This window comes from Aricia agestis, chromosome 9 (assembly GCF_905147365.1).
Source record: "Aricia agestis chromosome 9, ilAriAges1.1, whole genome shotgun sequence".
NCBI classification, from domain to species: Eukaryota; Metazoa; Arthropoda; class Insecta; order Lepidoptera; family Lycaenidae; genus Aricia; species Aricia agestis.
In genome coordinates, this window is record NC_056414.1 from 60,001 (window position 1) to 83,165 (window position 23,165).

At 40.1% G+C, this 23,165-nt stretch overlaps 1 protein-coding gene across 2 annotated transcripts; it reads right to left on the bottom strand.

Moving 5' to 3' along the window:
• Positions 1 to 15,832: 15,832 nt before the first annotated feature.
• Positions 15,833 to 19,501, bottom strand: LOC121730205. Of its 2 annotated transcripts, XR_006036077.1 has the most exons (3): positions 19,232 to 19,501; positions 17,826 to 17,984; positions 15,833 to 17,528 (listed from the first exon to the last, which is right to left on the bottom strand). XR_006036077.1 is itself a non-coding variant. In XM_042119152.1 (2 exons), the coding sequence occupies exons 1-2, from the start codon at positions 19,255 to 19,257 to the stop codon at positions 16,610 to 16,612; spliced, it is 945 nt and encodes a 314-aa protein (XP_041975086.1). In that variant the 5' UTR covers positions 19,258 to 19,501; the 3' UTR covers positions 15,833 to 16,609. The 2 variants fall into 2 exon arrangements, 1 of the variants encoding a protein (XP_041975086.1); XM_042119152.1 differs by lacking the exon at positions 17,826 to 17,984.
• Between the last annotated feature and the right edge of the window lie 3,664 nt (positions 19,502 to 23,165).

The window sequence follows — 23,165 nt, forward strand, 5'->3', positions numbered from 1 at the left end:
TAACCTAACCTAACCTAACCTAACCTAACCTAACCTAACCTAACCTAACCTAACCTAACCTAACCTAACCTAACCTAACCTAACCTAACCTAACCTAACCTAACCTAACCTAACCTAACCTAACCTAACCTAACCTAACCTAACCTAACCTAACCTAACCTAACCTAACCTAACCTAACCTAACCTAACCTAACCTAACCTAACCTAACCTAACCTAACCTAACCTAACCTAACCTAACCTAACCTAACCTAACCTAACCTAACCTAACCTAACCTAACCTAACCTAACCTAACCTAACCTAACCTAACCTAACCTAACCTAACCTAACCTAACCTAACCTAACCTAACCTAACCTAACCTAACCTAACCTAACCTAACCTAACCTAACCTAACCTAACCTAACCTAACCTAACCTAACCTAACCTAACCTAACCTAACCTAACCTAACCTAACCTAACCTAACCTAACCTAACCTAACCTAACCTAACCTAACCTAACCTAACCTAACCTAACCTAACCTAACCTAACCTAACCTAACCTAACCTAACCTAACCTAACCTAACCTAACCTAACCTAACCTAACCTAATCTAACCTAACCTAACCTAACCTAACCTAACCTAACCTAACCTAACCTAACCTAACCTAACCTAACCTAACCTAACCTAACCTAACCTAACCTAACCTAACCTAACCTAACCTAACCTAACCTAACCTAACCTAACCTAACCTAACCTAACCTAACCTAACCTAACCTAACCTAACCTAACCTAACCTAACCTAACCTAACCTAACCTAACCTAACCTAACCTAACCTAACCTAACCTAACCTAACCTAACCTAACCTAACCTAACCTAACCTAACCTAACCTAACCTAACCTAACCTAACCTAACCTAACCTAACCTAACCTAACCTAACCTAACCTAACCTAACCTAACCTAACCTAACCTAACCTAACCTAACCTAACCTAACCTAACCTAACCTAACCTAACCTAACCTAACCTAACCTAACCTAACCTAACCTAACCTAACCTAACCTAACCTAACCTAACCTAACCTAACCTAACCTAACCTAACCTAACCTAACCTAACCTAACCTAACCTAACCTAACCTAACCTAACCTAACCTAACCTAACCTAACCTAACCTAACCTAACCTAACCTAACCTAACCTAACCTAACCTAACCTAACCTAACCTAACCTAACCTAACCTAACCTAACCTAACCTAACCTAACCTAACCTAACCTAACCTAACCTAACCTAACCTAACCTAACCTAACCTAACCTAACCTAACCTAACCTAACCTAACCTAACCTAACCTAACCTAACCTAACCTAACCTAACCTAACCTAACCTAACCTAACCTAACCTAACCTAACCTAACCTAACCTAACCTAACCTAACCTAACCTAACCTAACCTAACCTAACCTAACCTAACCTAACCTAACCTAACCTAACCTAACCTAACCTAACCTAACCTAACCTAACCTAACCTAACCTAACCTAACCTAACCTAACCTAACCTAACCTAACCTAACCTAACCTAACCTAACCTAACCTAACCTAACCTAACCAACCTAACCTAACCTAACCTAACCTAACCTAACCTAACCTAACCTAACCTAACCTAACCTAACCTAACCTAACCTAACCTAACCTAACCTAACCTAACCTAACCTAACCTAACCTAACCTAACCTAACCTAACCTAACCTAACCTAACCTAACCTAACCTAACCTAACCTAACCTAACCTAACCTAACCTAACCTAACCTAACCTAACCTAACCTAACCTAACCTAACCTAACCTAACCTAACCTAACCTAACCTAACCTAACCTAACCTAACCTAACCTAACCTAACCTAACCTAACCTAACCTAACCTAACCTAACCTAACCTAACCTAACCTAACCTAACCTAACCTAACCTAACCTAACCTAACCTAACCTAACCTAACCTAACCTAACCTAACCTAACCTAACCTAACCTAACCTAACCTAACCTAACCTAACCTAACCTAACCTAACCTAACCTAACCTAACCTAACCTAACCTAACCTAACCTAACCTAACCTAACCTAACCTAACCTAACCTAACCTAACCTAACCTAACCTAACCTAACCTAACCTAACCTAACCTAACCTAACCTAACCTAACCTAACCTAACCTAACCTAACCTAACCTAACCTAACCTAACCTAACCTAACCTAACCTAACCTAACCTAACCTAACCTAACCTAACCTAACCTAACCTAACCTAACCTAACCTAACCTAACCTAACCTAACCTAACCTAACCTAACCTAACCTAACCTAACCTAACCTAACCTAACCTAACCTAACCTAACCTAACCTAACCTAACCTAACCTAACCTAACCTAACCTAACCTAACCTAACCTAACCTAACCTAACCTAACCTAACCTAACCTAACCTAACCTAACCTAACCTAACCTAACCTAACCTAACCTAACCTAACCTAACCTAACCTAACCTAACCTAACCTAACCTAACCTAACCTAACCTAACCTAACCTAACCTAACCTAACCTAACCTAACCTAACCTAACCTAACCTAACCTAACCTAACCTAACCTAACCTAACCTAACCTAACCTAACCTAACCTAACCTAACCTAACCTAACCTAACCTAACCTAACCTAACCTAACCTAACCTAACCTAACCTAACCTAACCTAACCTAACCTAACCTAACCTAACCTAACCTAACCTAACCTAACCTAACCTAACCTAACCTAACCTAACCTAACCTAACCTAACCTAACCTAACCTAACCTAACCTAACCTAACCTAACCTAACCTAACCTAACCTAACCTAACCTAACCTAACCTAACCTAACCTAACCTAACCTAACCTAACCTAACCTAACCTAACCTAACCTAACCTAACCTAACCTAACCTAACCTAACCTAACCTAACCTAACCTAACCTAACCTAACCTAACCTAACCTAACCTAACCTAACCTAACCTAACCTAACCTAACCTAACCTAACCTAACCTAACCTAACCTAACCTAACCTAACCTAACCTAACCTAACCTAACCTAACCTAACCTAACCTAACCTAACCTAACCTAACCTAACCTAACCTAACCTAACCTAACCTAACCTAACCTAACCTAACCTAACCTAACCTAACCTAACCTAACCTAACCTAACCTAACCTAACCTAACCTAACCTAACCTAACCTAGCCTAACCTAACCTAACCTAACCTAACCTAACCTAACCTAACCTAACCTAACCTAACCTAACCTAACCTAACCTAACCTAACCTAACCTAACCTAACCTAACCTAACCTAACCTAACCTAACCTAACCTAACCTAACCTAACCTAACCTAACCTAACCTAACCTAACCTAACCTAACCTAACCTAACCTAACCTAACCTAACCTAACCTAACCTAACCTAACCTAACCTAACCTAACCTAACCTAACCTAACCTAACCTAACCTAACCTAACCTAACCTAACCTAACCTAACCTAACCTAACCTAACCTAACCTAACCTAACCTAACCTAACCTAACCTAACCTAACCTAACCTAACCTAACCTAACCTAACCTAACCTAACCTAACCTAACCTAACCTAACCTAACCTAACCTAACCTAACCTAACCTAACCTAACCTAACCTAACCTAACCTAGCCTAACCTAACCTAACCTAACCTAACCTAACCTAACCTAACCTAACCTAACCTAACCTAACCTAACCTAACCTAACCTAACCTAACCTAACCTAACCTAACCTAACCTAACCTAACCTAACCTAACCTAACCTAACCTAACCTAACCTAACCTAACCTAACCTAACCTAACCTAACCTAACCTAACCTAACCTAACCTAACCTAACCTAACCTAACCTAACCTAACCTAGCCTAACCTAACCTAACCTAACCTAACCTAACCTAACCTAACCTAACCTAACCTAACCTAACCTAACCTAACCTAACCTAACCTAACCTAACCTAACCTAACCTAACCTAACCTAACCTAACCTAACCTAACCTAACCTAACCTAACCTAACCTAACCTAACCTAACCTAACCTAACCTAACCTAACCTAACCTAACCTAACCTAACCTAACCTAACCTAACCTAACCTAACCTAACCTAACCTAACCTAACCTAACCTAACCTAACCTAACCTAACCTAACCTAACCTAACCTAACCTAACCTAACCTAACCTAACCTAACCTAACCTAACCTAACCTAACCTAACCTAACCTAACCTAACCTAACCTAACCTAACCTAACCTAACCTAACCTAACCTAACCTAACCTAACCTAACCTAACCTAACCTAACCTAACCTAACCTAACCTAACCTAACCTAACCTAACCTAACCTAACCTAACCTAACCTAACCTAACCTAACCTAACCTAACCTAACCTAACCTAACCTAACCTAACCTAACCTAACCTAACCTAACCTAACCTAACCTAACCTAACCTAACCTAACCTAACCTAACCTAACCTAACCTAACCTAACCTAACCTAACCTAACCTAACCTAACCTAACCTAACCTAACCTAACCTAACCTAACCTAACCTAACCTAACCTAACCTAACCTAACCTAACCTAACCTAACCTAACCTAACCTAACCTAACCTAACCTAACCTAACCTAACCTAACCTAACCTAACCTAACCTAACCTAACCTAACCTAACCTAACCTAACCTAACCTAACCTAACCTAACCTAACCTAACCTAACCTAACCTAACCTAACCTAACCTAACCTAACCTAACCTAACCTAACCTAACCTAACCTAACCTAACCTAACCTAACCTAACCTAACCTAACCTAACCTAACCTAACCTAACCTAACCTAACCTAACCTAACCTAACCTAACCTAACCTAACCTAACCTAACCTAACCTAACCTAACCTAACCTAACCTAACCTAACCTAACCTAACCTAACCTAACCTAACCTAACCTAACCTAACCTAACCTAACCTAACCTAACCTAACCTAACCTAACCTAACCTAACCTAACCTAACCTAACCTAACCTAACCTAACCTAACCTAACCTAACCTAACCTAACCTAACCTAACCTAACCTAACCTAACCTAACCTAACCTAACCTAACCTAACCTAACCTAACCTAACCTAACCTAACCTAACCTAACCTAACCTAACCTAACCTAACCTAACCTAACCTAACCTAACCTAACCTAACCTAACCTAACCTAACCTAACCTAACCTAACCTAACCTAACCTAACCTAACCTAACCTAACCTAACCTAACCTAACCTAACCTAACCTAACCTAACCTAACCTAACCTAACCTAACCTAACCTAACCTAACCTAACCTAACCTAACCTAACCTAACCTAACCTAACCTAACCTAACCTAACCTAACCTAACCTAACCTAACCTAACCTAACCTAACCTAACCTAACCTAACCTAACCTAACCTAACCTAACCTAACCTAACCTAACCTAACCTAACCTAACCTAACCTAACCTAACCTAACCTAACCTAACCTAACCTAACCTAACCTAACCTAACCTAACCTAACCTAACCTAACCTAACCTAACCTAACCTAACCTAACCTAACCTAACCTAACCTAACCTAACCTAACCTAACCTAACCTAACCTAACCTAACCTAACCTAACCTAACCTAACCTAACCTAACCTAACCTAACCTAACCTAACCTAACCTAACCTAACCTAACCTAACCTAACCTAACCTAACCTAACCTAACCTAACCTAACCTAACCTAACCTAACCTAACCTAGCCTAACCTAACCTAACCTAACCTAACCTAACCTAACCTAACCTAACCTAACCTAACCTAACCTAACCTAACCTAACCTAACCTAACCTAACCTAACCTAACCTAACCTAACCTAACCTAACCTAACCTAACCTAACCTAACCTAACCTAACCTAACCTAACCTAACCTAACCTAACCTAACCTAACCTAACCTAACCTAACCTAACCTAACCTAACCTAACCTAACCTAACCTAACCTAACCTAACCTAACCTAACCTAACCTAACCTAACCTAACCTAACCTAACCTAACCTAACCTAACCTAACCTAACCTAACCTAACCTAACCTAACCTAACCTAACCTAACCTAACCTAACCTAACCTAACCTAACCTAACCTAACCTAACCTAACCTAACCTAACCTAACCTAACCTAACCTAACCTAACCTAACCTAACCTAACCTAACCTAACCTAACCTAACCTAACCTAACCTAACCTAACCTAACCTAACCTAACCTAACCTAACCTAACCTAACCTAACCTAACCTAACCTAACCTAACCTAACCTAACCTAACCTAACCTAACCTAACCTAACCTAACCTAACCTAACCTAACCTAACCTAACCTAACCTAACCTAACCTAACCTAACCTAACCTAACCTAACCTAACCTAACCTAACCTAACCTAACCTAACCTAACCTAACCTAACCTAACCTAACCTAACCTAACCTAACCTAACCTAACCTAACCTAACCTAACCTAACCTAACCTAACCTAACCTAACCTAACCTAACCTAACCTAACCTAACCTAACCTAACCTAACCTAACCTAACCTAACCTAACCTAACCTAACCTAACCTAACCTAACCTAACCTAACCTAACCTAACCTAACCTAACCTAACCTAACCTAACCTAACCTAACCTAACCTAACCTAACCTAACCTAACCTAACCTAACCTAACCTAACCTAACCTAACCTAACCTAACCTAACCTAACCTAACCTAACCTAACCTAACCTAACCTAACCTAACCTAACCTAACCTAACCTAACCTAACCTAACCTAACCTAACCTAACCTAACCTAACCTAACCTAACCTAACCTAACCTAACCTAACCTAACCTAACCTAACCTAACCTAACCTAACCTAACCTAACCTAACCTAACCTAACCTAACCTAACCTAACCTAACCTAACCTAACCTAACCTAACCTAACCTAACCTTTTTTTTTTTTTTTTTTTCCCGGAGGGGGAAATGCATTACGCATACCACCCAGGCGCAGGGGGCGACCCGAGTGGTTATGTGGGACTCCCGTAGCTAATGAGACCACGGTATACCCACTAAAACCCCCCCCCCATCTTCCGCCACGCCGCGTATTGACGGGGCCACAGGAACGATACACACATCTGCGACCCCGCCAGCGGCCCGAAGACTCCACGATGGGCGCACAACACGTGCGCCCTCCTCCTCGGCCCCCACCAAGGCTGTAGCAGACGCCCCCCGAGTCTGCTACTTGGAGGCCATGTGGCAGATCAGGTCTGTGGCTCTGCCACCGACCACACCTCGGCCGCAGAGGATAGGGCAAGCGGCGCTCCGTAATACCTACTTGCCTCTTCCTCTGCGGCCCCACCAATGCCGTTCAAGCGGAACGGCCCCGCCAGCTCGCAGGGGGGGTAGGGAAAGCGGCAACCTACCACAATGCCTCTCCCCCCCGCGATCCGTCCTCGGCCGCAGAGGATAGGGCAAGCGGCGCACCGTAATACCTACTTGCCTCTTCCTCTGCGGCCCCACCTCGGTGCGCATCCGCAGCGGACTCCTCCAGTCCGCTGGGAGCGCCCTCCTCGGGCCAGGCGGCGACACCGGCCGGCCCTGGTTGCCTCTTCGCTTCACCGCGGTTGTCCAAGCCGCGGTTACTAGAGCCCCACCGCCACGACAAGGCGTGCAACCATCGGGGGGAACCTAACCTAACCTAACCTAACCTAACCTAACCTAACCTAACCTAACCTAACCTAACCTAACCTAACCTAACCTAACCTAACCTAACCTAACCTAACCTAACCTAACCTAACCTAACCTAACCTAACCTAACCTAACCTAACCTAACCTAACCTAACCTAACCTAACCTAACCTAACCTAACCTAACCTAACCTAACCTAACCTAACCTAACCTAACCTAACCTAACCTAACCTAACCTAACCTAACCTAACCTAACCTAACCTAACCTAACCTAACCTAACCTAACCTAACCTAACCTAACCTAACCTAACCTAACCTAACCTAACCTAACCTAACCTAACCTAACCTAACCTAACCTAACCTAACCTAACCTAACCTAACCTAACCTAACCTAACCTAACCTAACCTAACCTAACCTAACCTAACCTAACCTAACCTAACCTAACCTAACCTAACCTAACCTAACCTAACCTAACCTAACCTAACCTAACCTAACCTAACCTAACCTAACCTAACCTAACCTAACCTAACCTAACCTAACCTAACCTAACCTAACCTAACCTAACCTAACCTAACCTAACCTAACCTAACCTAACCTAACCTAACCTAACCTAACCTAACCTAACCTTTTTTTTTTTTTTTTTTTTTTTTTTTTCCGGAGGGGGAAATGCATTACGCATACCACCCAGGCGCAGGGGGCGACCCGAGTGGTTATGTGGGACTCCCGTAGCTAATGAGACCACGGTATACCCACTAAAACCCCCCCCCCATCTTCCGCCACGCCGCATATTGACGGGGCCACAGGAACGATACACACATCTGCGACCCCGCCAGCGGCCCGAAGACTCCACTATGGGCGCACAACACATGCGCCCTCCTCCTCGGCCCCCACCAAGGCTGTAGCAGACGCCCCCCGAGTCTGCTACTTGGAGGCCATGTGGCAGATCAGGTCTGTGGCTCTGCCACCGACCACACCTCGGCCGCAGAGGATAGGGCAAGCGGCGCATCGTAATACCTACTTGCCTCTTCCTCTGCGGCCCCACCAATGCCGTTCAAACGGAACGGCCCCGCCAGCTCGCAGGGGGGGTAGGGAAAGCGGCAACCTACCACAATGCCTCTCCCCCCCGCGATCCGTCCTCGGCCGCAGAGGATAGGGCAAGCGGCGCACCGTAATACCTACTTGCCTCTTCCTCTGCGGCCCCACCTCGGTGCGCATCCGCAGCGGACTCCTCCAGTCCGCTGGGAGCGCCCTCCTCGGGCCAGGCGGCGACACCGGCCGGCCCTGGTTGCCTCTTCGCTTCACCGCGGTTGTCCAAGCCGCGGTTACTAGAGCCCCACCGCCACGACAAGGCGTGCAACCATCGGGGGGAACCTAACCTAACCTAACCTAACCTAACCTAACCTAACCTAACCTAACCTAACCTAACCTAACCTAACCTAACCTAACCTAACCTAACCTAACCTAACCTAACCTAACCTAACCTAACCTAACCTAACCTTTTTTTTTTTTTTTTCCGGAGGGGGAAATGCATTACGCATACCACCCAGGCGCAGGGGGCGACCCGAGCGGTTATGTGGGACTCCCGTAGCTAATGAGACCACGGTATACCCACTAAACCCCCCCCCCCCCATCTACCGCCACGCCGCATATTGACGGGGCCACAGGAACGATACACACATCTGCGACCCCGCCAGCGGCCCGAAGACTCCATGATGGGCGCACAACACATGCGCCCTCCTCCTCGGCCCCCACCAAGGCTGTAGCAGACGCCCCCCGAGTCTGCTACTTGGAGGCCATGTGGCAGATCAGGTCTGTGGCTCTGCCACCGACCACACCTCGGCCGCAGAGGATAGGGCAAGCGGCGCACCGTAATACCTACTTGCCTCTTCCTCTGCGGCCCCACCAATGCCCGCAGGGGGGGTAGGGAAAGCGGCAACCTACCACAATGCCTCCCCCCCCCCGCGATCCGTCCTCGGCCGCAGAGGATAGGGCAAGCGGCGCACCGTAATACCTACTTGCCTCTTCCTCTGCGGCCCCACCTCGGTGCGCATCCGCAGCGGACTCCTCCAGTCCGCTGGGAGCGCCCTCCTCGGGCCAGGCGGCGACACCGGCCGGCCCTGGTTGCCTCTTTGCTTCACCGCGGTTGTCCAAGCCGCGGTTACTAAGCCCCACCGCCACGACAAGACGTGCAACCATCGGGGGGAACCTAACCTAACCTAACCTAACCTAACCTAACCTAACCTAACCTAACCTAACCTAAACCTAAACCTAAACCTAAACCTAAACCTAAACCTAAACCTAAACCTAAACCTAAACCTAAACCTAAACCTAAACCTAAACCTAAACCTAAACCTAAACCTAAACCTAAACCTAAACCTAAACCTAAACCTAAACCTAAACCTAAACCTAAACCTAAACCTAAACCTAAACCTAAACCTAAACCTAAACCTAAACCTAAACCTAAACCTAAACCTAAACCTAAACCTAAACCTAAACCTAAACCTAAACCTAAACCTAAACCTAAACCTAAACCAAAACCTAAACCTAAACCTAAACCTAAACCTAAACCTAAACCTAAACCTAAACCTAAACCTAAACCTAAACCTAAACCTAAACCTAAACCTAAACCTAAACCTAAACCTAAACCTAAACCTAAACCTAAACCTAAACCTAAACCTAAACCTAAACCTAAACCTAAACCTAAACCTAAACCTAAACCTAAACCTAAACCTAAACCTAAACCTAAACCTAAACCTAAACCTAAACCTAAACCTAAACCTAAACCTAAACCTAAACCTAAACCTAAACCTAAACCTAAACCTAAACCTAAACCTAAACCTAAACCTTAACCTAAACCTAAACCTAAACCTAAACCTAAACCTAAACCTAAATCTAAATCTAAACCTAAACCTGTGACTTTTTCAAATTGGGTAACGGTTTTATTTTCTTTAATTAATTTGGTTTAACACCTTCGCTGCGGGACTTAAAGAGACGGTTTTTTATATGGTGCGTTATCAGGCCGATTCTTCTTATACTTAAACTCTCCGCCGCTGCGGTATAGGGCTTATTGACCCAGTAAGGTATCAACCGGTATAAATGACTGTAACTATGCGAAAACTTAAAAAAATTTGGAAATCCACCAATCAATATCGATCGTAGAAGAGTTAGTGGTTATGGTGCTGGCTTCGCCCTGGATTCCTACTATTTACTTGAGAGATATATACAAAAATATATATAAGGTCTTGTAACCCGATACCGCACTGAATTGTAGGTTTATTTAAGAGAGTTTTAGTGATGGGAAATGAGTTATCGACATATAATTTTTAATATTATCATTTATTGAAGAAACAAAAAAAAATATCTGGCCTGTTATTTTGAAAAAATAACAGGTCAGTAAGGATTTTGCTGTGAATTTTTTTTTTGTCATTTTTCAAATAATCTATATCAGAACGTTCACTTTCACGATTTCTTCCTTGCTGAAACATTTATTCAAGCATTATTCTACATTGTTTATTTGGCCGAGGTATTATTAATGATTTAATACCAATAAAATATCTCAAACGTAAACAAATGTCTGTGTAAATGCACTACCGTACCACTCCCGATAATTACGTCACAACACTAATATGAAGTAAACAATTCAATTACCTATACCAGTGCGGAAAGGGGTGGATCGATCCTGTGATCTATAACGGGTCTTTCGACCCGTTACCCGCGAGGAATGGAAAAAATATTAATCAGTGCGTTATCAGGTCGAAAGACCTTAGCATGATTTTAATGCTTTATCAAGTAGCCCTTAAAGTCCTAAACTCAAACCTATACTTGTCTTCTTTTAACATACAAAAATACTCATTATACAGCCCCCGCACCAGGGGAAGTTCGCCGTTTCTCGCCTCCGCACAGAGCTCGCGTACATGCATCGGGCGTTTAAGCCTTATAACGCAGCGAACGTGTTAATTAGTAATATGAAAAAAAAACATTTGTTACTTTTTTTTATGAAAAAGGGGGCAAACGAGAAAACGGGTCACCTGATGGAAAGCAACTTCCGACCATACGCCCAACGCCCATAGACTCTTGCAGCATTAGGGGAGGGTAGGGATGGGGAGGGAAGGGAATAGGGGAGAGTAGGGAAGAGAATAGGGTAGGGGATTGGGCCTCCGGTAAACTCACTTACTCACTGTTTCACGCCGGTTTTCTGTGAAAACGTGGTATTCCTCGAGCTCCATTCGTGCCGAAGCATGTCTCTCCCACGTCTAAGCGTGTGGTCAGCCTGATGATGATGTAGAGAAACCGGGTATTAGAGTGATGTCAAGGTGTTCGACCTCACCCACTTTCAACAAAAAATACATTATTGTTGGAGCCAACATAGTTGTATGACAATGACAGTGCTCTTGAGAATAATAAGTGCGCACTCGCAGTGAGTCATCGGTACCAGTGTCAAGATGGCTACTGGCTACAACTGGCAAATTGTACAAAACCGTACCGTACCGTACTCATTATACAGCCCCCGCACCAGGGGAAGTTCGCCGTTTCTCGCCTCCGCACAGAGCTCGCGTACATGCATCGGGCGTTTAAGCCTTATAATGCAGCGAACGTGTTAATTAGTAATATGAAAAAAAAAAAACATTTGTTTGCACAAACAACACACACACAACACAGGGCAAACGAGCAAACGGGTCACCTGATGGAAAGCTACTTCCGTCGCTCATGGACACTCGCAGCATCAGAAGAGCTGCAGGCAACTCACTCACTGGCGTGAAACAGCGCAAGCGCTGTTTTACGCCAGTTTTCTGTGAGAACGTGGTATTTCTCCGGTCGAGCCGGCCTATTCGTGACGAAGCATGGCTCTCCCACGTATAAAGAAATGTGTATTTTAAACTATGTTTTAGGTAGAAATATGTATTTTACAGTATGTTTTTAGTGAAAATACTTATTTACTGTAAAGTAAAAAAAAAAAAAAATCGAGTCAGCGACATCTTTCAGAAGTTATGCCAACAGCCAACTTCGAGTCATGGAATCCTTCAAATATCATGCTTATCTGAATTTTGGCTGACAAATTAAAATTAACCATAAATATCTAGATTCTAGATGATCGACATTTTCTCGGTTAAAAGAAGAAAACTAGCCTGAGTTTGGAACCTGACCCAATAGAGCCAAAACCGCTGTCCTAACTGCTTGCGCTTCCGCAGCTTGTGCCATGATGGCGAAATTTTATGTTCAAAAACAAGTTGTCAATTTGACACTAGCCGAATGGAATTAGTTCGAATCATGTTCGAATAGAGTTAGGTCGAATGAAGTTAGGTCGAATGGACTCAGGTCGAATGGACTTAGTTCGAATAGAATTAGGTCGAATGGAAATGGGATAATGCAAGAAGTTAGGTTAATAGGGGTTACGTTAAGAGGATTCCACACCGCCGTTTTTCCATACAAACGCTGTCCCCTGTTTCCTCCCTGGATAATACCGGTAGAGTTATGATTTTTTTCCTGAATATCTATGGCCACTATTAGCATGTCCCTATGTTTTCCTTTTTTTCATAATTTTATTATTAAAAAAGATAAGAACGTCCAAAAACCCATAAAAAATGGCCAGATTTTCCTCTGTGTTCAAACACCCAGAAAACAAAACTGGCTAAAATATAAAAAAAAAATTAAAACATAGGAACAATGCTCAAGCCTTCCTTTAATTCTTAATGAAAAAAGTAAATGAAATCGGTTAAGTTTTGGAGAAGGAATCAGCGGACAACGAATCGAAGATTTTCTGTTCTTTTATTAGAACTTTTGTCGTGTTGTCTCTATCGCGCTCTGTGGTGGGAGACTTGAGATTGGTGAGACAGCAATACATTTTCAAATACCTATTTTCAATTTCTCGCCCCTGGTGTATCCTCTTAACGGTTAACCCATTTGTAGTCAAACCAAAACGGCACGAAAAAAAAATGAAACTTCTTAATTTTATAGTAAGGAACAGCTGGTGTACCCAAATTGGCATAATGGTCACTTATGCGGTAGGTGAAGGTGGGTTTGAGTGAAGCTTTTCTACTCAAAGCAAATTATTTTTTCTATTTTTTTATAAGCTCTTGAAATTTTATTGTGACGGACAAGCTAACATTCACACTTAGAAAAGTCTCTTTGAAAAGAAGTTTTTCGTTTAAAGGGCTCCGTAGCCAAATGGCAAAAAACGGAACCTTTATAGATTCGTCATGTCTGTCTGTCTGTCTGTCCGTGCGTTTGGCACAGCCACTTTACCCCGAAACTATAAGAGCTACTATTAACTATTGAAACTTGGTAAATAGAATATGTAGTCTGTAAACCACATTAAGACTGATACAAAAATGAAAAAAATATTAAAAATTTATTCATTTTATTATTCATAGGTAAAAAAAGTTAGTTTAAAATAGGTTAGGTCAAAACAGGTTAGGTTAAAAGAAGTTAGGTTAAAAAGGATAGGTTAAAAGAGGTTAGGTTAAAAGAAGTGAGGGTAACAGAGGTAAGGTTTAAAGAGAGTAGGTTAAAATATGTTAGGTTAAAGGGGTTAGGTTAAAGGATTTAGGTTAAAAAAGGTTAGGTTAAAAGGGGTTAGGTTTAAAGAGGTTAGGTTTTAAGAGGTTAGGTTTAAAGAGGTTAGGTTTAAAGAGGTTATGTTTAAAGAGGTAAGGTTTAAAGAGGTCAGGTTCAAAGAAGTTAGGTTAAAAGTGGTAAGGTTAAAAGTGGTTAGGTTAAAAGAGGTAGTGTGACGGACAAGCTAACATTCACACTTAGAAAAGTCTCTTTGAAACGAAGTTTTTCGTTTAAAGGGCTCCGTAGCCAAATGGCAAAAAACGGAACCTTTATAGATTCGTCATGTCTGTCTGTCTGTCTGTCCGTGCGTTTGGCACAGCCACTTTTCCCCGAAACTATAAGAGCTACTATTAACTATTGAAACTTGGTAAATAGAATATGTAGTCTGTAAACCACATTAAGACTGATACAAAAATGAAAAAATTATTAAAAATTTATTCATTTTATTATTCATAGGTAAAAAAAGTTAGTTTAAAATAGGTTAGGTCAAAACAGGTTAGGTTAAAAGAAGTTAGGTTAAAAAGGATAGGTTAAAAGAGGTTAGGTTAAAAGAAGTGAGGGTAACAGAGGTAAGGTTTAAAGAGAGTAGGTTAAAATATGTTAGGTTAAAGGGGTTAGGTTAAAGGATTTAGGTTAAAAAAGGTTAGGTTAAAAGGGGTTAGGTTTAAAGAGGTTAGGTTTTAAGAGGTTAGGTTTAAAGAGGTTAGGTTTAAAGAGGTTATGTTTAAAGAGGTAAGGTTTAAAGAGGTCAGGTTCAAAGAAGTTAGGTTAAAAGTGGTAAGGTTAAAAGTGGTTAGGTTAAAAGAGGTAAGGTTTAAAGAGAGTAGGTTAAAAGATGTTAGGTAAAAGGGGTTAGGTTAAAGGAGTTAGGTTAAAAAAGGTTAGGTTAAAAAAGGTTAGGTTAAAAGGGGTTAGGTTTAAAGAGGTTAGGTTTAAAGAGGTTAGATTTAAAGAGGTTAGGTTTAAAGAGGTTAGGTTTAAGGAGGTTAGGTTCAAAGAGGATAGATTTAAAGAGGTTAGGTTTAAGGAGGTTAGGTTCAAAGAGGTTAGGTTCAAATAGGTTAGGTTCAAAGAGGTTAGGTTCAAAGAGGTTAGGTTTAAAGAGGTTAGGTTTAAAGAGGTTAGGGCATAAACTGCGTTAAGCGTGCCTCTCGCGTGTCCATACAAAAACGACCCGCGCGTGCCCATGCGCGTGCACACGCTCGTGAGCCCGTCGCGTGATACTTCCGTGCAATGGGGCACGCATGCACGCGACGTGATCACGCATCACGTTGGACGGGTCCACGCGCGAAGCCCGCTAGCGGGTGCACGCGCGTGCTTGTTCAGTTGACAGCGCTATCTCGAACCGACCGCACGCGCGTGCCCGGCCCATAACAAAAAATGACAAATTTTGATACAGAAAGGGTAATTGTTGAAGTTCAGTGTCGTCCTGCCATATGGGACCAATCAAGCGAAATATTTAAAGACCGGGACGCTAAATCAAAAGCATGGCTAGACATTTGTAAAGTACTGTTTGAAAATTATGATGACTGGAGTGAAGCAGAAAAAAACATACAAGGTAAGTACCTACACTCTTTATTTATTTTATAATAACGTAGGTTAGGTAAACTATTCTTTGCGCCAAATTTTTATTTTTAATAATCTATGCAATTAGTTATATATAATTAGTTATTTCAATTTTATTTGTGTCAATTAAATGTTTTCAACAATTAATCCAACTATAAAATTAAAACTGGGAATATTTACAATAATTTACCTACGTAAATATAAAATCATGCTTATATTCAAAACTAGTGCAGAGATACTGCGTATTTCTGAACATTGTGAAATTCGTGTGAACAATGTCCCATAATATTGGTATGGTTTTATATTGCTCGATAGATTCCAAAGTTCTTGCTTTCGGCCACGCGGTCGCCGCCATTTTGCGCGTCACGAGACAACCAGTATGTTCACGACTGCGAGCTTCACACTACTTTACACTATCGGTGTATTTAGGGTTCAAAATCATTTTAGGGCAGAAACAGTGGATCGGTAGGTAAATAAATAAAACAATTATCAACTAAAATATTTATTATATTGGTTTTAGAATTGGGCCAGTAACTTTGTAAAATAAGCGTGCGTTTTGTAGTTTTGTAGGTTTTTCTTTGACATCTCTCAACTTTAGTTTACAACAATCTAAGTTATTTGGTTACATCCGATGAATTTAACAAATAAAATCATTAGGTATATTATTAAAATATGCCTGCTATGTTAATAAAAAATGTGTGGTAAAAAACCGTGAAAATTCAATTATTGAATGTACATAAATTATAAAAAAGCCAACTATCTTCAATAAATACTGCGATCTTGCCATGACAGCTGTCCGTCTGCAACGAAATAATCTGCGAAGTTATCGCGTAATGTATACGAATCTCTGTGGGTATTTCCAATTAACCCCCGAACTGAACGTATATGGTCTGGTATAATGACAATATCATGAAAGTCATTAATTTGACTTCTTGATCTTATAAAATTATGCAAAATACAAATTGTTTTAAGAAAACAAATTGCTTTGTCTTTTCCAACGTTCAATGGACGATGGAGTATGCGAAATTTATTAGCCATGATACCAAATGTACACTCAATATAACGTCGCGCTCTCGTTAACCTATAATTGAATATTTTTTTTTTGTAGTTTAAATCGAGAGCTCGAGCATATGGCCGCATGACATGGCTAGATAACCCAAATGCTTCATCTCCTACAATAATATAGGGCAAAGCTGCGGTTGCAGCAATGTTGGTTGGTTTATCATTGTGTATTACGGGCAATGCTTTGGCAGGAGGAATATCTATTAAGTCATTGTTGATTTGTTCGTACAATCGGCTTTGTGTGAAAATTGCGGAGTCAGATTCTTTACCCTGCACTCCCACGTTTATATAGGTAAACTCATAGTTGGCGTTACACATTGCAAGCAGTACAATAGAATAGTAATGCTTATAGTTGTAATAGAGGGAACCACTATGTGGAGGTCTTATAATGCGTATATGTTTTCCGTCTATTGCACCTATGCAGTTAGGAAACTGGGCTTGCGTTAAAAAACCTTTTTCAGTCTCTTCCCATAGCGCACGGGAAAATTTTGGTATACATTCTTCCTTTAACCTTTCAATTATAATTTGACAAACTTCTGTTACTATTTTTCTGACCGTGGTTAGTCCTGTATGATACGCCAGATGAATATCGACGAAGGTATGTCCACTAACTAAATATCTGTAATAAAATAAAATACCTGTGTTATTGTTTCAGTGAAAAAGCTGCAGCAAAGATGGAAAACTGCAAGAGACACTTATATAAGAGTGAGGTCTACTAAAAAAAAACTTAAATCAGGCTCCGGTTCCAGGGCAAATAAAACATACATTTACTATGACATGCTGTCATTTTTAGATTCAAACTCGAATACTCAAGGAGAAGAATCGGCAGACAATTTTAATCAGTCAGTAGAGCAAAACGCGTCACCGAGAACTTCACAAAATAATACGATTATTGAAGAAGATTTGATTAATGTACCTAGAACCAGCTCCAGCGTTACCAAAGAAACACGATCTTCCAAGAAACGTAAGTGCGAATCGCCAACTGATTTCGAATTAGAGTTGTTAAATTGCGTGAAGAATAACACTGCAGATAATATGGACGAAGACTTGAATTTTTTTAAGTCATTATTACCAACTGTAAAAAAATTGAGTTGCTTTAAAAAATTAATATTTCGTACGAAAGTATTAGAAGCTTTGATTGATATAGAAAAAGAAATGATTATTACCATTGATGACCTTACATTAACGCAAAATACGGTAACGAATGATTTAGAATCCTTAAATGTAAGATCAGATACGAACAATGAATAAATAGGTAACAAGAAAGACTTTGAAGATTTGATTAAGACTGTTTAATTATTAAGAACAAAAGAAAGAGAAGAACATGAAGAACTATTTAAGTTAGTAAAAAGCGCAATTTTATATTTATATTTTTCTGGTCTCATGTGCAATTATTATGATATGCAAGGGTATTCGCCAAAAGTTTACAAGCCTTGAGGTGTAATGTTCATAAGGAAAGAAACGGGGTCGATTCGGACACTTTTATCCTAAACCCTATTTTGGGGTCAAATAAAAAAGTGTATCAATAGACCCCTTTTTTACTTAATGGACCTTTTTTTTGAACCTACTCATAACATTGCTCCTTCATATGTCCTCTTCTTAAATTTAATCTTTTATGTAGTAAACTGTGATTATGATTGTGATGATAAATAAGAATTTAAAATAATATTAGTACCCGATCTAGTAATAGAAGGGAATAATTAATAAGGGAAATATTCATATGTAAAAACTTGCAATCAATATGCGTCATTATAATTAATACTTTGTAAGGTAGGTATATTAATATAATTAAGACATAGACTTATTGTACTGTTTTAACTGTTATTGTGTTTTTTTATTTTAAACTTGAACCTGTGATTTTATTAGTGTATTTCAAATGATTAATCAAAAACTAATTGTAACGTAGCGTTTATGCAAGACACTGTGATGACTGTTGTGATTAAGTATATAAAAAAATTAGTGAATAAGTAGGTATAGATAAAAAAAAAACGAAAACGATAAAACTGTGTAATTTAGAAATAACAAAATATAATTAATAAATGTAAGAAACTGTGATTAATATGATGATTAATAAGTGTGCGGTTATGTGTTTCGGTCCTAAGAACAGAGTGAACCACATCAAGAAAAACATTTTAAGCCATATTCAGGTGTCACTGCCGAAACAATAAGAACTTCTTCTTCTTTCTTGCTTGATGTGGCTAAACAGTAATGTGACTTACATAAATTGGCAAAAAAATATGAGTGTTCTAAACTTTTGTTAAATAATGACTGTTTTTTTACATGAATAAAGATGATTATTAATATCGAAATGTCTTTACTTACCGCAATGTCATTGCAAATCGTTCCATTGGTGATACGATTGACGTAGATTTCAATCGTAGATTGTTAGTCTTCAAATAGGGCTCCAGTTTTGAATATAATTCATCATAGACTTGTAATGAAACTTTAAAATATTTGAAAAAAAACCTTTCATTTTCTCTTAATATACCAAACTTCACCACGAATTCCCCGCACAGTAACCTAGATTCAACGTACGGGCTTACTGGCTGGCGTCTTTTTTTGGCAATTCGTCGTCGCCGTCGTCTTGATAAATAATACAACATTAATTTATCCATAATTACTCGACTGTACACCTCCAACGTCAAAATTGTACTGAGAAAACTGCGTTACGCGGATGCACGCGCCGATGCCCGCGCATAAGCACGCGAACGTGCTCACGTGCGTGCACCAAAAGCGTGGCCCGCGACGTGCTCACGTGCGTACACACGCGTAACGCAGTTTATGCCCTTAGGTTTAAAGAAGTTAGGTTTAAAGAGGTTAGGTTAAAAGAGATGAAGGTAAAATAGTTCAGGTTAAAAGGTGTTTAGTTAATCCTATATTGTAAGTCAGAGAGATGAAGGTAAAATAGTTCAGGTTAAAAGATGTTTAGTTAATACTATATTGTAAGTCAGACGATCTTCGGTTGAATGATTTTACGTTAACATGGTGTTAGGCTAAAAAGGTATTAGATTAACTCGAGTTTAGATCGGAAGTCAATCAAACGGTGTTAATTAATTATAATAGAGATTGTACCGTATATTATTGTGATACATTATTAGTTAGTTTAGGTCTTGAGAAAAATTTGCGTGGGTTCCTCGTGATATTAATCGTTAGGTTAGCGGTCCCGGAGGAACCTATCTTAGGCATCAATGTCACTTTGACAGCTGTCAAAATGACATTTGACGTCTTTGATTTGACACTGGTTTTGATGAAAACTCGAAGTGCTATGAGTATCAACAAAAACAAAAGGGTAAATAATGAGAGTCGGGTATGAAATATTTATTGTGTTCTAAGTCAATCTTCATCAGAGTTCCAGCATTCGAGACGCTGGCAGGCCACAACGCTGCCTTGGCACCGAGACCAGCTGTGCTATTCTCTAAGAGCAAATATTAAAACAGCCGTAATCACATCGGCTGTTACAGCCGTGAGATCGAGATTGGTATTCACTTGTTTATGTTTTCTAGGCTGTTCGATACTAGCGCCGCGCGGCTGTAAGCGGGGTGATATGGAATCACTTTTTGACATTTCATGTAAGAAATTCGTATTCTCTAAGCTCAACAGCCTACAGCTTCGATTACAGCCTCGGCGAACGCCTACAACTTTTAATGTCAAACGAAAAGCTACTATTTCGTGGCTGTCGCCAAAGATTTTGTATAATTTTGTACTTATTTACTGAAATGTACACCGTAATTAATGTACTGTTTTAATTTTTTTTTACGTATAAACCGAAATTCAAATGCTAAGTCACTATAAATATAACTCTTACGGCTTACCTCAAAAAGTCGCTAGAGCCCCGAGTCCCGACAATGACAAAATTGTAAATCCACACACAAAATTCTTGAAATTCACGTTTTGTATAAATCTTTCTAGTCTCTAACTTTCTTCTACTGTATACTAAACTGCATTTTTATCGAGTTTTTACACTTAGCTTAGAGCTTGTATGAACACTGAGTACAAAACATTAAACATATGCGGGTACATAGTTACATACCAAGTATTCAATATTAATTAATTTTTACATAGCACATTTAGATTTTTATATTACTTATTCACTTATACAAAACCACATTGATTTACGAAACAAGAATCCAACCTTCACGAATCTCAAAGACTATTCAATATTTATGAAATATTATGTTCCACGCGGGTCACTCGAGCCGAGGTAGACTACTCTTATCGCGTAGTAGAAATTCTTTTTGTAAACACTAAAACTAAAGCTATAAGTATTTATATGAAGTTTAATCTATTTCATGTCCCACACCCTTGGTTTGCACTTTTGTTTACATTCTTTATATTTTGTTTACATACGTATGTGTAGAAGACCAAGCTAGTTTTCTTTTATGCGACGAGTAACTCAATGGATACGAGGTTCATACCTTGGTACTTTCAACTTTTTGGATATTTTTTTGATGCATTAATAATTTTGGCTATTTGAATTTGTTCAAGTATGTACTACAAATGATTATTACTATAAAAGTTCTAATATTAAAGAGTTTATCGGGACAAAATAACTAAAATTGCTAAGACAAAAATGTATCTATAGTCGAGTCCACTATCTGAGCCGCAGCCTCGCCAACAGCCGCAGCCGAGACATCGTCGACGAGCTAATAGAGCTTAGAGAATACGAATTCTACAGCCGTGGTAACAGCGAACGATGTCACGGCTGCGACATCCGTGATAACAGCGGAGAGCACAGCCTTAACATGTTCCTTATAGAATAGCCTACTTCTTCTTCTTCTTCTTCTTTTGGCGTAAGCCTCCCCATTTAGGAGTTGCCAGCGTCAGAGTTGAGGCGAAAAATGTGAACAGTTATAACTTATAACGTAAACTGATTGCCATGCAGCGGGCACGGGTGATGACTTCATGCGACCATGCAAATACAAGATAAAATAATGAAACAGAAAAAACCAGAACAAGCAAATAAGTACAGCAAAATATTGTTTCTTAGCCTTTAAAGATACACAGAGTACATAAACATAAATACAATCTACTTATATTAAATATAAAAGGAAGAGAAATCATATTACAACTAGAGCCTAATGTGATTATGAGCAATGAACGAGCATAAGATGTCAATAAATGGAGAATATACTAACGATAAAATAGATTTAAGATTAGTGGGACGAGGAATATTAGGAGGAAGGTAATCGTACAATGAAAGGTTGTTTAGAGGTAGAATAGCCTAGCAGTATGCTAGCAATATTACCCCGCCTTGATGTTCCCTGACACTCGCCCGCTCCCGACAAGCGTCCTCCTCGTTGATAAACATGTGAAAACACTTATATTTTAGTTCATGCTGTACTCTAAACAGTAATACAATAAAAATATTTTGTTACAACTTGCAACTCACAAATTGTTTACACTTAGGCTTGAATTATATGATTCTAATTATACGTAGGTTTCATTGCACATCAATCACATAATATTTATAAAATAACTTCACTATTAACATAAATAGCAAAATCAAAAAATATCAAGAAACCGCAGGCAAGAAAAATTTTTGATGCTACCATAGCATAAACATGCCCAGTGTTGCAGAAATGACATTTATGAAATCGGTGTTGCTACCAACCAGTGTTGCCAGTCGGGTCTTGTCAGAAATTACCTGAAATATAAAAAAAGTAACCTTTTTGCCGGGGGCACTTTTGTGCCCCCCCCGTGCCACCAGATTTTCTTTTTCTTTAATAGAGGTCAGGAATGACCGAACAACATGATACTGTGACATAAAATTTGTAACAGGATATCACACAGAGACGTGACTCGCAGGATGGCCGTGTCGGATAAGTCAATAGTACAGAAGTTATTTGACGAAACGCAAACGTCACAATATGGCGTTTCGACGGAGTCTGAAGTTCGTGCAATCGATGTGGTGGGGTGGTGGAAGGGGACGAGCTTGGCGTCTGACGACGAGCAACCACTTCTCTACCTGTCGTTGTGCGGAACACAAGTCTAGAAACTGTCTAACGTTTCGTTATAATCAGTGACTCTGCCTAGTGTACTTAAAAAGTGATTAATTATTATAGTGAGTGATTTCAATATAGTGAAGAGTGATATTCTGATTTTTGTTATTAATTTTCCTAATAAACGTTTAAATCAGTTCTTCGTGATAAATTACTCTCCTTGCTGCTCGTTCCATCGCCCATAAGCAATGTCGGCCAACGATTCAGGACCATCAAATTCACCTGATCCGACATATAGACATATAAAAAACAAACGC

Bases quoted from the DNA above. Each gene is read 5' to 3' on its own strand.
- LOC121730205 (XM_042119152.1), bottom strand. From the start codon at position 19,257: ATGGAACGATTTGCAATGACATTGCG. The intron at 17,529-19,231 runs GTAAGTAAAGAC...ATTTTATTACAG, and splicing joins CGATTTGCAATGACATTGCG to ATATTTAGTTAGTGGACATA.